The sequence below is a fragment of the Prosopis cineraria genome, unplaced genomic scaffold (genome assembly GCF_029017545.1).
Source record: "Prosopis cineraria cultivar Desert tree isolate PC_DT_omini unplaced genomic scaffold, ASM2901754v1 PC1027, whole genome shotgun sequence".
Classification (NCBI taxonomy): domain Eukaryota; kingdom Viridiplantae; phylum Streptophyta; class Magnoliopsida; order Fabales; family Fabaceae; genus Prosopis; species Prosopis cineraria.
The window spans coordinates 23,470-37,649 of record NW_026556352.1 but is presented as its reverse complement, the minus strand read 5'-3'; the positions used below and the strand labels follow the sequence as shown (position 1 = coordinate 37,649).

Sequence of the window (14,180 nt, the reverse complement as noted above, 5' to 3'; positions counted from 1 at the left end):
TGGAGGTATCTTTCGAAATGCCAGTTCGATATCATTGGAAGGAAACAATGAACTCTGGGGGTATCAGAACACTACATCTACCACCATGCCCTGAAAAAGTTGTTATGAAACATAAATTTCATGCTTGGAACATAATATTAATAGTAATTTCTGTGGTTTTATTTCTCCTTCTGTTATTATCCTTTGGTGCTATGTACAGGAAAAGAAAAATAAGCCAAAGAAATTCTTCTCCTTCACTCACAGTTGATGGAAAACCAACTTTCCAAGGTCTCATATCAGACACTAACAAGCCAACTGGTGGTTTCTCTTCAGATAACTTGATAGGATCTGGTGCATTTGGCTTCGTATACAAAGGAAATTTGAGTCAGAAGGCAGCGTTACTGCTATAAAGGTACTGAATCTTCAAAAGAAGGGAGCTCACAAGAGTTTCATTGCGGAATGTAAGGCACTCAGAAATGTTAGACACAGAAATCTGGTTAAGATTTTAACATGTTGCTCCAGTATGGACTTCAAAGGCAATGAATTTAAAGCTCTAGTTTTTGACTACATGGAAAAGGAAGCTTGGATAAATGGTTGTATCCAGAGTTTGAAAGTGAAGATCAGTCAAGAACATTAGACCTTCATCAAAGACTAAATATTGTCATTGATGTTGGTTCTGCACTGGACTATTTTCATGATGAAAATGAGCAGCAAGTTATTCACTGTGATTTGAAGCCAAGCAATGTCCTTCTTGATAATGACATGGTTGCTCATGTGAGTGACTTTGGATTAGCAAAGCTTATCTGGACTACGAATGGTATCTCTCACAATCAAAGTAGCACAATTGGAATAAGGGGAACTGTTCGCTATACTCCTCCAGGTACAGTTTAGTATTATTTAGCCTCTAGACGTTGTAAATCCTCATTGTAATCTTCAGAAAGAGTAAAACTCATTCTTTACTTTTTGTTGAGGTTAACCACTATTTTTAAGTATTGAGTGCCAAGCATATGAATCGCAGAGTATGGAACAGGAGGTGAAGTTTCGACACAAGGAGATGGGTATAGCTTTGGGATTCTTTTGTTGGAACTGCTCACTGGAAGAAGACCCATTGACGAAATGTTTGCAGGTGGTATTAATCTCCATAAATATGTCAAGATTGCCTTGCCAGATAAACTGTCACAAATCGTGGACCCTGTCCTCCTCAGAGAATTAGAACAAAAAAGCTCCACCTGCTGAAGAAGAAAAGCACAGGAATGATCGGCTAAGTGAGATTCACATGGAGAAGTGCCTGCTTGAACTTTTTTATATTGGACTTGCTTGTTCAGCTGAACCACCCCAAGAAAGAATGAATATGAGGGATGCAACCAGAGAACTAGATCAAATCAGAAGTGCTTTTCCTGCTGGCAGAAGAATGGAGACTAGGCACTCGTATCACAATGAAGGGTTGACACTGAACACTACCCATACTACTGTTTAAGTCTTTGCAGAACCACTTTTTTCTTCTTTTTTCATGTGCTGTTGCTGTCTCTGTAAACTAAGCCCTTGAGATTTATCAAGCTTGATATCAATTCATGTATGATGTAATTTGAGAACTAGAATCAATCTTATTCAAAGGTGGTCCAATAAGAAGAGAATGGTGCAGAGGGTAGAAGTCAACGCATCAGGATAGACAATGCCACCATGGAAATAAAAATTAATATTTTAAAACGTTTATTATTATCTTTTCCCTAGGACGTTGGTTATCTTTATGCTGATTGTGTTAATATTATCTTTTCAATAAAGTAAATGTTGCACAGATTTAATCAATTCAGCATCAAAATTTGTTTACTTCTAAGGAGAGATTCTGGTCTTAAACCACAAGTTCAGAATAACTTTTCATAATTTCAGGGTCACCGGTGGAAATGGCAGGGATGAGCTAAAGTTATAAAGAAAAATTCAATTGTCAAGTGTTTATTACGGAATTTCGAAAAGAAATCTATACAAATGACTTTAACCTGTCTCAATCAAGTCCAAAGGGTATGTTTATTTACATACTTTTTTATGACTTCGTGACTTTAATTAATTATCGTGATGCAAAATGGGAAATATTTTCTTGCGCTGATTTTCCCTCCATAAAAAGCTATAATTTGGTATTTCCATCACAAGGTAATTTTATACAACCATATCTATGACAAAGATTGTATTTAGCTCAGAAGAAAAATTCTCAGGTCATTCCAATGAGCAAACACTCTAAAGTATACATATGATAAGGCAAACCTATCAGTTTGCTTCTGCTTCATTGAGCATAGAACCGATAATAACCTTTACAAAAACTGAAGCTTCATGCCACTATGGGGAATTTTGTGGAGAGAAGCTCGTACAGACCTCTTTACCAATACACCACACTCGACTCCGAGTTGGTGTTTGAGTTACAGAGCTTGATTTGGCCTCTAAATATGAAAGTTCTACATCAGAATTACTACCACAACTAGACTCGCAGGACCGTCCATCTGCCTTGTTCATCTTACCAATCAGGGACTGTCTGATGTGTGAACCAACCACCCAAGTCTCAGAGAGACTTATACTTGGAGAACAACTTGTTGCGACAGGGGAATTGGGGTTACTTAAAGCATCTTCCTGCAATATATCTCCGATCCTAGAAAGTATGCTGAAGGCTAAGTTTCCAAGAACCCTGGAGTATGCTTCCAAAATGGAATGCCCAATATCCTACAGACAGAGAAAAAAATAACAATATTGTCAAATGGTCACCACGAATTGCATACTTTGTTTAAGAAGAAACTTAGGGTCCCCAGAAGCTTCTAGGCTTTTCTTTTTCTTGTTCTTTAATCTCTCTCTTCCTCTTGTTCACTCAATCAAGAGTAATATTACATTTAGCATAAAACTGACCTTGCCATATTGAATTTTGGTGGCATCAAGAAATGTTTGAGGATGGTTTGGGTATCTGGTTTTGAGAATCTGCACAAGAGTTTCTGCACGGTCCAACAGCAACTCCATCTTATCCACATCTGACATAGAATCCTTAGTAAAAGACCAGGATGTTCGAAGTGGGGATTTGCCACTAACTTGTTCCTTCATTCTCTCTTTCCAGGAAAATATTGCAGCTTCCAATTTGTTTATGGTCTCAAGAGCACTGTGTTCAGATTTCAATTGAAGAGATTCAAGCATTTCTTCCCCAGAGCGTAGTTCAGAATTCAACACTTTATACAGTTCCTCTCCAAGGCTTGCCTTTCCAGACTGCAACATATTAGCATATTTAGTAATAATGCAATTAGAGATATTTATCCAAGAACCAAAGCTCTGATTAAAATGTGTTTAAAAAGGAAAAAAGTGTTATTTATTGCGTCATGTTCCTTATTATACATCTCACCTCCAACTGCTCTCTTAGGGATATTTATTGGTATGTTACATAATTTTCACTTAGCAAGTGCCAGCCGAAATCATTTGGCTGAGAAAATGCAGGTCGTTTCAATTTCCGATTGAATGAAATATACAAATTCAGCCAACTACCTTTGGAAGTGCATCCTTAATAACTGTTGGTACTGGCATTTCAAGCAACACATTCTCATTGATAGATTTGGCAGCCTTGTACACTTGATTTACAACCCTTCCTGTATGAAGTAGCTTCTTTCTTTCAGTGTAAGAAAGCCCATCTTTTGGAACTTGGGGCGATGGTAACCACCATCTTTTGCTTTGTTTTGCACCTGTGTTCCTTCCTTCTGCCCGGCTTCCACCCTCTGCATACCAAAACTCTGTATTCACCATCGAAATCTAGTGTCTCCTGTCAATTAAAACACAAAATAGATGGATTAGTATAGTAAATTATACGGCAGACATTTCATGTTCTTTGGTGACTAGATAGATATCACCTACAATTAGCATGGAGTCCAACTTCTGAAGAGCAGGAAGATTCATGTGGACGTCTGCACGAGCTTTTGGGGTCATTATCTGTTTAAGATAAAATGACTGTCATTTTACTAGAATCTGAGATGCAAAATATGCTTTCCTGTCAATCTAAACTGATAGATACCTCAAACATCCCCCCATTGGCACCATTTTGCTTGGCAGGAACTAACTCGACCATGTAATTGGTAGGAGACAACAACCAGTCCATTTCTCTTCGCCATTTGCTCTTCCTCTCATCAGAAAGGGGTTCCAATTTCCACAGCTCACCAAAAGTAGTTGCTGCATATTTCAACTCACGCTCAGATTTGCTAAAGATTAAAACCAGAAGAAAAATTCAATGAGCATCAGTGTATGTGCTCTTGGAAGTAAATTTCTAGGATCGCAGATATAGCTTTGAATCAAAAAGTCCCCTTCATTAGAGTCTTTGGCGTCCTAACTAATAACTTATTTTCAGTGATGAACCATTATTTCTTGTGTTTGCAATTAAAACTGAAAGATAGGGAAAATGGACGTAGAGAATACCTGCTAGGTTTGTGATGGCATTAGACAGTGCTAAAGATGTACTGAGGCCCTTAGTTCCTCCTGTAACATCTTCTCCTAGCAACAGTTTCGCAAACTTCTCTTTCATGGCTTCTACATCTGAATACTGAATTGTATAGGATCTCTTCTCTTTGGCATAAAAATGATGGGGATTCTCTGACAGTTCCCATTCATCCAGTCCTTGTTCATCTCCTTTCATTGTCAAACATTTTGAAGAGAATGATCCAAAAGCATCTTTACTTGATGAGCAGCTGGAGTAGTCATCGTCAATTGAATCAGTTATACATCCATCTCCCCTACTAGTTCTGCTTTCATCTTCAAAAGATTGATTATTGAGAATGCAACTCTCAAGGCCATCATATGTCATAATCCCTGAAACATTTCATAAATAAAATATGGCTTCCAGTAGTTGGTATAGTTAACTTGGTAATATAACCAAATAATCAAGGCAAAAAAAGAAATTTAAAAGTTGCTAGCTGTAAGCCTGTCAATCTTGAAACAGTGCAAGAATATATTCTCACTGACTTCGGACAAATGAGTTGTGCAGGCATACGGCCAAAAGTAGCATATCAGGAAAACTGGCAATATGTAAACATGTTCAAAATTAAAAGTCCAATAAATTGAACTTTGTTTCTGCTCAAAAAAAAAATAAATAAATAAATTGAACTTTGCTACATGATTACGATTTGCTGATGTTATTTCAAAAAAAAAATTATAAAAGATGGATTTTTCTTCCATGAATTAGATGATAACTTCGGCAAAGCTTTTGCAAGCAGCTTGAAACATATAATAATATGATACCCAAGATCTCTGAGTATACAACACCGACATTCCTCACAAGTAATTAGAGTTAGTTCATCAAGAATGAATTGTTGAAATTCTATTTTCTGTCAAGGACATTAAAATTTATAACTTCCAGTCCAAGTTGACGATTTTTTGTTTTGTTTTCTCACTAAAAGGTCAAACGTCCCTGACGGCATTATCATATCAAATTAATGGGACCCACTGCAAGTTTGACTGCTATCTATATTTTGCCTTTCATTCTTGCCAGTTACTCTTATTCACGTTATCTATATATTTTCCATCCACCTTTTTATCCTAGCTAACTTTTAAACCACATCTGCATTTCGGACAGACTGATTGTTACCGCGCGGGTAACTTGTTTAGACATAGAATTTACCGTATTTGTATATTTCTTTTTTTAAAAAAAAACAAAGAAAGCCCCCAAAAACCTATAACAGATCTGCAGGAATAGCACGCCATGACACGAATGTTCACACTCGAAATATGGCATGGGTCAAATTTGTCCTTTTGGTGGATAAAATATACCTAAGCACATGCGACTGCCATCAGTTAGACTAGACTTATTACGACCCTATAACGTGGCCTTCTGGTCTGACCATAATAGGTAATCTCAACTCTCAAGTAGGATTAACCAACATACATACATACAAATAATATCTATCAAATAGAATAATTACTGGTGGGAACATCAAATTTCGAAGAGCTAAATGAACCCTTGAACTATATGTCTAAGACAGTCTTCAAAGACATGTATATTGGGATTTTCCTGAAGACAGCCTTGTTTCCTGGGCTTGAAATCGTAGAAGCAAAGGTAAATTTGCAAACTTTCTTCGGGTTAGGTGAACAAAGAACATTACAGACCACCGAAGGTGGTGGCCAATATCACTCAAATGTCTCATACGACAAAGACTCGAATGGGAACAAATAAATAAATATAAATAAGAAGTTTCCGGGTTAGTGACATGATAGCACCGCATCGAGTTCGAAGGAAAACCAAAGTATGAAGGGGACAAAAGAGAGGGCCCAAAGGAAAGAAGAGAATGCCTCTAGAGAGAACCATCCAAAAAGAAGAAAGCCAATGAAGTTTTGAGGACCAAAGTTCTTGAAGGCGACGACTCTGGCGTTCCCACTCTGCACTAATTATTTACTCCTGTCTGTATCAGCACATATAAGTGGCAGGTAGTAGTTGTTATGATTAATGACAGCACTATCCGGAAGGCTTACCCCGAGGGTCCACCATCATGTTCATGTCAGTCACAGCAAGTTAGTGATACCTTGCAACTTCCACTGGTCCTCGTTCCTTCCTACTCAAAAGATTCGAAAAATCAAAACCCACTACAATTCTTTCTTCATTCTTTGTTCCATCCTACTACAGTTCTGCTTGCTCTATACCCCGTCTCTCCACCTATTCATCCTGCTCCATCAAGTCTCCAAACCTTCCATTCAATTAATTTTGCTTCTTTGGTCTTCTTTTGGCCACGATTTAGCTCGTTTATTTCAGACCCACCCCCAAACAAAAAGAAAAAAAAAGTTTTGTTAAACAAGGATTAAATGTGTCCTATAGCAGTAAGGCCTCCAGATCTAGGATTATGATGTCATTAACAAATGAGGGGCTTGGTTGTTAATTAGCAGTAAAATACTGCTGAGAGAATGGGAATTTTCAAATTCAAGTCTAACTGCCCTATTTTTGCCCATATCTATCGAAATGAAGAATAACACACCCGTGATAAAAATCCCTAGTTCGATCGTCCAATACTACAAATTTTTTGTTTCGCAATGAATTCCCTTCTTTTTTTTTAATGAAAAGTGGACTAAGTTCTTTAATAAGCCCAACAAACGGAGAGAATTTTTTTAACCACTTAGTTAAACCGGAACGAATATCTACTTGTCATTTTTTTCCCCCAAAAAAATTCTTAAAAACTACGAGTGCTGTATAATATTGATTCTGAGCTGTCTAATATTGTTTAATGATGACTTTGGTGTTTATTGTTTAATGATGTCTATTAGCAAAGTAATATTGTCCTATTCTCGAAGTAATGGCAAGCACTTACTTTCTTTATCGTCAAAATCAACGCTAATTTTCCTTTCCCTGCTGCAGCAAGCAAGTCGTCTTCTCATGGACAACATCTTTTCTGTTTCTGGCCCTCTCCAGTCAACTGTTCAAAATATATAAATACAGCGAAAGGTCACTGTTACCTCAATGACTCCCCTGTGTACTTCCACGCCCTTCAACCAAAATGTTCAAAAATATATTATATTAATCCTTGTCAACAATTATACCTCCACTATGAAATATTTGAGATTAATGGACAAATGAGACACGATGGACCACCATGTCGTAAAATACATGAGCATTAAATTAAATACCAAGTCGCAAAATAATCTCCATTTAGATTAGATTAGATGCGGGATTTATTAAACACCCAAAATCAAGATAGTGATCATCACTTAACTCCTAAAACTAGCAATAATTAATGTATTAACACCTTGTATGAGTTTAATGAACACTGGATTTCATTTTCTTACTCTTCAAAACTGATAATAACACCGAGTCTGAGTTCACCAGAATGTTCACGGATATGCGTTTTTCATGTGATCGGGAGAATTGGACAGAATATGATTGATTAATTATAAAACAACAAAACTCTTGTGACTCTGAGATATCACATGAGAAAATTTAAATATTATAGCTACGAAAATAAAGTCGTTGATTTTGTGACATATTATGGCCCATAAATGTGACTGCATTAGACTGTACGGATATGTATAATATATACGTATTTATTGGCTAAGGATACAATTATACATACAGTTTAAGGGGTTTAAAAAAGAAAAACAATAGCTATGCACTGAGGCTCATAATGTTTTGAGTTTTGATACTGAACTATCAATATCAATAGGCTAGAATATTTACTGAAGTACTATCAGTGACCCTTTTTATTGATGCCTGTTGAAAAAAATGGATTCTTTATATGTATGTGTGTGTGTTTGTAGCACGAAAAATGGATTCTTTTGCATAAAATAAATAAATGAAACTTTTCAGCGAAAGGTAATACGGATGGTAACTTTTTGAAGCGATGGTCAAATCGTGAGAAACGAAAAAAGGGGGGTCTCACGCTCCAAGACTCAACCCATGTGTCAGGCAGATTCTAAAAGATTTTCAAAAAGAAAGACTGTTAAAAACACAAGAACGTTGAGCTTGAAGAAAAAATGAGGGAGATCGAGTCAAGGTTTTGGCCGGGGGGGGGGGGAACAGAAATTCCCCGCCCAAGCAAATACATTAACCGCTTTCCAGAAATTTCCAGCAGCGGATCGGGGCGTGCCGCCAATGGGGGATACTTCAGCTAAAAAAAAAAGAGTGTGTACGAAGAACAAGCCAATAATTCCACCGAAGATGAGAACGAAGCATAAAGTAGAACAGAACAATACATACCTCAGCTAAGAGATGTTGCAGAAGCAGAACGAACAGAGTAGGGTGGTGATGGTTCTGGTCTACAAGCTCGGAAAGCGGCACAGTGAAGCAGCTATATATTGATATTCAGGGAGGGGGAGAGAGAAAGACGAAGCAGAAAATTGAATGGAAGAATGTGATTGATGAAGGAGAAAGAGAAGGAGGAAAAGAGGTGCATTTAATAGAAGAAGAGGCAGAAATGGAAGAGAGAGAAGCATTGAAGCAGAAGCAAAACGAACTCAGAGAGAGAGAGAGAGAGACGGTGATGGGAGGAACAGAACTGAAGACTCTCTCAGCTAACGGAGCGCGCCGGGAACGAATCTGCACCGTTCAAGAGGTGGGTCGCGTTTCCTTTTCGGACGCTCTAGATTGATTGAACGGTCCTGATGCGAGTGCAACTAGGGAGTGGGCTCCACCACACATGAAGATTGACTTGGACGAAGGCGGACGTGGGTCCCAGCGGATAGCGCCGTATTCTATTTTCAAATAAACCTTCTCTGGAAAAAAAATTGGATTTCAAACTAAATTCCTGAAAGGGTGCCATACTTGTATAGTAAGTGAGCTCATAAATGTTTGATGCAGTGATTTCATTTTCGGAAGGATATTTTTTGGATTTGCATATTTTTGAAAGTTTAAAAAGCCTCTGTATAAAAATAATAATAATAATGTTGGCATAAAAACTGGAAGTCTTATGTTACTTACAGTATTAATACAGGGGACCGTATGGGATTTTCAAAATTTCAAATATTCGAAATTTGAACGCCTCATAAAATTTTTTAAAAAAAAATCCAATAACATCTTTTGGATATCTGTTTAGATTAAATTAATTAGTGAATAGCATGGTATTTTTGAGTTGTATGATATATACCGCAGGAACATATTAACAAAAAATAAATAAATAAAATTTGAAGGTGTGAAGATATTGCGTGTGAATCACATTGGTAAGGAGAAGTTCACGTGAATAAGTGTATGTGCAAGGGGGCATGTGAGGAAGGAACACAAGTAAACGTTACTGAGAAACTGCAAGAGATTCATTAGGTACTCATCATGCCTGGTGGCTTTTTTAATATTCAAATTTAATTTTATCAGCTTCATAAGATTACCGCATTTAAAAAAATTAATCATTTACTTTCATCCCAATATCCTGGATTATAACTCAGACTAGTCTGATTGACAACTTTTAGATATTTTTGTTGGAGCCTGCCTCCCATTAAAAATTTGATCGCTACTACATACTTAGATCTTGAATTTAAAACTTATAACCATCTCCTAACCAATTAATGCTAGCTAGTTAATCATTTGGAATTTAGATATATAGTTTTGACTCAATTAAAACTCAATTCATAAAACTTGACTTATTTTAACTCAATTCTTGTGCTTGTAATTCAAGTAAAATTTAGATATTTAAATTTTGATTTGATACAATTTAGTTGCTATGGTTTTAACTAATTAAAATGTTAGTCCATGTATTTTAAAACATGAAAGTGATGAAACTATAAAGATTAAATTCATTTCTAAGGATCAATGTTTAAACAATTTAAATTATAAAAATCAAGTTGCACTGAGTTAAGTTCAAGACTATATTTTAATTGAATCAAATCTACGAGAAACAAAGGATTATTGTTTCAAAAAAAAAATCCTAAAATCGCAGCATGAACGACGCGACTTAAATTTGGCTCTTAGATAATAATAACGATGACTCAGTAATGTGAAATTTAAAAAAGTGGCATTCAAATTAAAACAAGAGAGAGTGGTATCACCTAACCTAGTAGAAGAGTAGTAGTTAAAGGTGTAAGTTGGGATTGGAGGAGCGCCATTTGAGGACCTCAAAAAGCGGCGTTATTCAGGCATCCTGTCTTTTTTGTCTATTCTTCTTATTTGTACCCTCCGCTAATGCTCTTGCATTATTGCCTCCGTTATTTTATTCTCCTTTCATTTCGCTTATTAGGCTACACATTTCTTCGGTTTACGTGAGTGGTTAAAAGTTAAAACGCTTCTCTCTTCAACAAATCATTCCGTACTTAATTTCTAACTAGTATATGAGATCATGTTGAAAATGGTTGAAAATGATGATGTTGTATTTGGCCTTTCGTACCTGAAGCGGAAAGTAAGAGCACAACTTAGTCTAAGATAATTCGCTCTAAAAAAGTAGATATTAGTGATGGGAAAATCTATCATTAATTCTAAGCGTTGAAGGCAAATTTGCTTCTAATTTTTTTCACAAGATACAATTAGCATTTTAAAATTTTAAAAAATGCATTGTCATCCTTCACCTTTTAAAAATAGTGTAATATTACTTAATTTTAATAAAAGCAAATGTTTGATCTTTAGTTAACTTCATTGAATTTAGGTGGCATTTCCACATGTCATACACCTCACTTTTTCCCCCCTTTCATGTACTGCTAGCAGTCATGCATGTTTTAAAAATAAAAAATAAAAAATAAAAAAATGTTAAAAGCTTCGTTCTCTCCTTCCTCATCATCTCTTCTTCCTCCTCTTCCTTCAACCTTCAAAGCATCAAGAGTGTTGGTTCACTATCACACCTATTCACCCTTTGGTTCCTTAAATTTCAATGTCAAACCATAATGCTTGAAGAATCCCTTTCTATTGCTTCTGCCCTCAACACCTTCATTGACCTAAGCTCGAACTTTAACCCTGGTTCAAATCCAATAAAAAAAACAAAAATTTTCGGGGAACGCTAAGCAAGTTCATAAATGTATACTTTTTTCTATATATGCATAAACTCTTCTTGGAGTTATTTTAATTTCACTCAATGATCTCCAAAGCAAATTTGAGTGCAAAGTGATAGCACCGTCGTTGACGTCTCTTATGGCGATGAACTGTTTCACATGCAAAATCTACAAATATGGGCTTTCTAAGGGACCAAAATGTGTAGTTGCACCACTTCTCAATTTCTCCTCTAGAGCTCTTGATTTCTACAGGGTTTCAACAAAACCCAACCCTGAGTCATAGCGCAGAGACTCCTTCGACTTTTGGGTCACTTCTTTGACTTCTTCCACTTCACCTTCTTCACTTCCTCTGGCGCTTGGTTGTTTGGCTATCAGTGTAGCTCATATTACTTTTGGGCCCTGAATCATTTGGCTATCAAATACAGGAGGAAGCCATTGAATCTTCAAGATGCAAGTGTTGATCGATGCTCGTGACTTATGGGTTCCATCAATGATTTATGGCTTGGTTTTTGTGTTTTTGGAATGTAAGTTTTTGGTTTGAATATTTTGTTTTAGTTCAATGGCTAGATTGTTGTGTTCTTGATTTGCTGCTTCTATTTGGCATTGCTTCCTCTTTGATCCTTGATGTCTCACATCAATGGCCTAGGATTGGGTTGTGATGAGGAAGAAGAATTGATTCTTCTTCTCCTTCTTCTATTTTAATTTTTATTTTCTTATAATGAGACTTGTGGTTGCCAGCTTGGAATGAAAAGGCAACAAAAAAACAAAAGTGGATAATATGTGGATATGCCACCTAAGCTTAATGAAGTTAAATAACAGTCAAACGTGCTTCTGTTAAAACTGGACAATATTATACTTTTTAAAAATTTAAAATACCAATTGCATCTTGTACAAAAGTTTAAGGGTATAGTTGCCCTTTAATCCTAATTTTAACTAACTAAAACTTACAACCTTTCAATGTTTTATATATCATGAATCATATTTTTTATATCTTCTTTGTTGGAACAATCCAACCTTTAACACTTCAAACATTGAACATTTATTTTTTGCCAATGGAACTAATGTAAATCTTGTCTTAATGCACAGCTTTTAATTAAAAATATACAGAGACATATAGACACTGTTAACCACTTGACTACTTTTATTGTCATATTACTTTGATAATATTTATAAGTCATTTTCAACGTATTTCATCATAAATAAAAAAACTTAAAATTTACTAATTCTATCTAGGCATTTAATAATTTTTAAATTTTATTTCTATTAGATATACATATTTTAATAATATATTTTCTCTCTTCAATATTTAATGTAGGGAAAATAAAAATTTAAGAAATAACAGAAATAACTTATAAAAAAATTAAAAAATATTCTCTCTCTGCTCCATAAATAGAATCAAAAAGAGTAAATATTATGCTATAATTGAACAATATATTATACATTTCATTTATAACACACACACGTCAATTACAAGTTAAATTGTATGACAAAAATATTTGTCTTATTTCTTTTAAATATATTACAGTTTTTATATGATTATTGATTTTTATTTTATACGATATTTCTTATTTATCACCAATTTGTCATTGATTAGTAACAAAATTTAGTGATGGAATATATTTGTTCCTAAAATTGTAAATATTGAAACAAAAATTACAAAATCTGTCACTAATTAAATTAGCACTAATTTGTCACAAATATTTATAATTAATCCATCAAAAATTTTTTGTCACTAAATTTAATTTTTCCAGCAGTGATTCTACACCTAAGAAACTAAGCCAAATTAGGGGGCGAGCAAAATTATAAGGGGAAAAGAGAAACAAATAATGGAGAGGATTTGTCACAATGAAAAGGTTTCGCGCCAGAATGGCACACGTTATAGCTTTAATTTAGGCTATTATATTTATAGATTTAAATTCAATCAATAGCTTGAACATACTAGTGAGTATATCAATTATAATTATTAAATTCTATTAAAAATTGAAAAATATCAATATACATTTCTCTCAAATAATTTAAAATAATTCTTACAATTATAATATTCTTCTTGCACATACGTTATTTTTTCCAAAAATTTGATATTTAATAATTTTTTAGTGTTAATAACAAAATCTCTTATAGTTATTGATTAAATCAAACCATTGTTAATATGGCACGTTATTGAATAATTATATTTGTATTTGTCATCGATTGAATTCAGATCCAGCTTTTCTCCATTTTCTCCCCTCTTCACTTTTCATCTCAACCATTGGATTCATTTTTGAACGGTTGAGATTTGATATTTCATAAAATTATTATTAAAATGTAAAAATTTATAAAAAAATAAATATAATAATAATTTTATGAAATATTAAATTTTAACTGTTTAAAAATAAATTCAATAATTAAGATAAAAGATAGAGGAGAAGTGGAGGGAGTAAAAAATGGAGAGAAGTAAAGTTCATTAAATTCAAATTCATTTGCTCTTTCCGAGAACCAAAGGGACGTTAGCGTCAAAGCAATCATGAACTTCTCGCTTGTTTTCCATAAACCCAAGTTTGAGATAACGTAAAACTTATAAGCCTACGTTTGAACCAGATGCACATTAAAAAAAAAAAAAAACAACTCACACACGCACTAATAAGGTTAAAGCGAGAAAAAAATATTTTAAAAAGTAAAAGTAAGTTAAAAATGTTCATATAAATTATTATAAATTTAAAAATTTAATTACAGAAAAATATTTTAATATTAAATATAATTTTTAAATTGTAACAAAAATTTATGTTTGTAACCATTTGAATTAATATTTGTAATTCATTTGTAAAAAAATTTGT

General features: G+C 34.5%; 2 protein-coding genes across 2 annotated transcripts; one reads left to right on the top strand and one right to left on the bottom strand.

The window, feature by feature from the left end:
- Nucleotides 1-410: 410 nt before the first annotated feature.
- LOC129299079 (probable LRR receptor-like serine/threonine-protein kinase At3g47570) lies at nucleotides 411-1,628 on the top strand. Its single transcript, XM_054937520.1, has 2 exons — nucleotides 411-859; nucleotides 998-1,628. Exons 1-2 carry the CDS (start codon nucleotides 742-744, stop codon nucleotides 1,213-1,215), a joined length of 336 nt encoding a protein of 111 aa, XP_054793495.1. The 5' UTR covers nucleotides 411-741; the 3' UTR covers nucleotides 1,216-1,628.
- A 468-nt stretch (nucleotides 1,629-2,096) lies between these two features.
- Nucleotides 2,097-8,898, bottom strand: LOC129299080 (rop guanine nucleotide exchange factor 14-like). The gene is given in 9 exon segments (XM_054937521.1): nucleotides 2,097-2,685; nucleotides 2,866-3,213; nucleotides 3,487-3,744; nucleotides 3,746-3,757; nucleotides 3,850-3,924; nucleotides 4,007-4,161; nucleotides 4,405-4,794; nucleotides 7,278-7,452; nucleotides 8,660-8,898. Coding segments are annotated over 8 exon segments (1,692 nt in total). The 5' UTR covers nucleotides 7,354-7,452; nucleotides 8,660-8,898; the 3' UTR covers nucleotides 2,097-2,307.
- Between the last annotated feature and the right edge of the window lie 5,282 nt (nucleotides 8,899-14,180).

Coding starts and splice junctions, on each gene's coding strand:
- LOC129299079 (XM_054937520.1), top strand. CDS start 742: ATGGTTGCTCATGTGAGTGACTTTGGATTAGCAAAGCTTATCTGGACT. Junction 860..997: donor TGTTCGCTATACTCCTCCAG/GTACAGTTTAGT, acceptor TATGAATCGCAG/AGTATGGAACAGGAGGTGAA.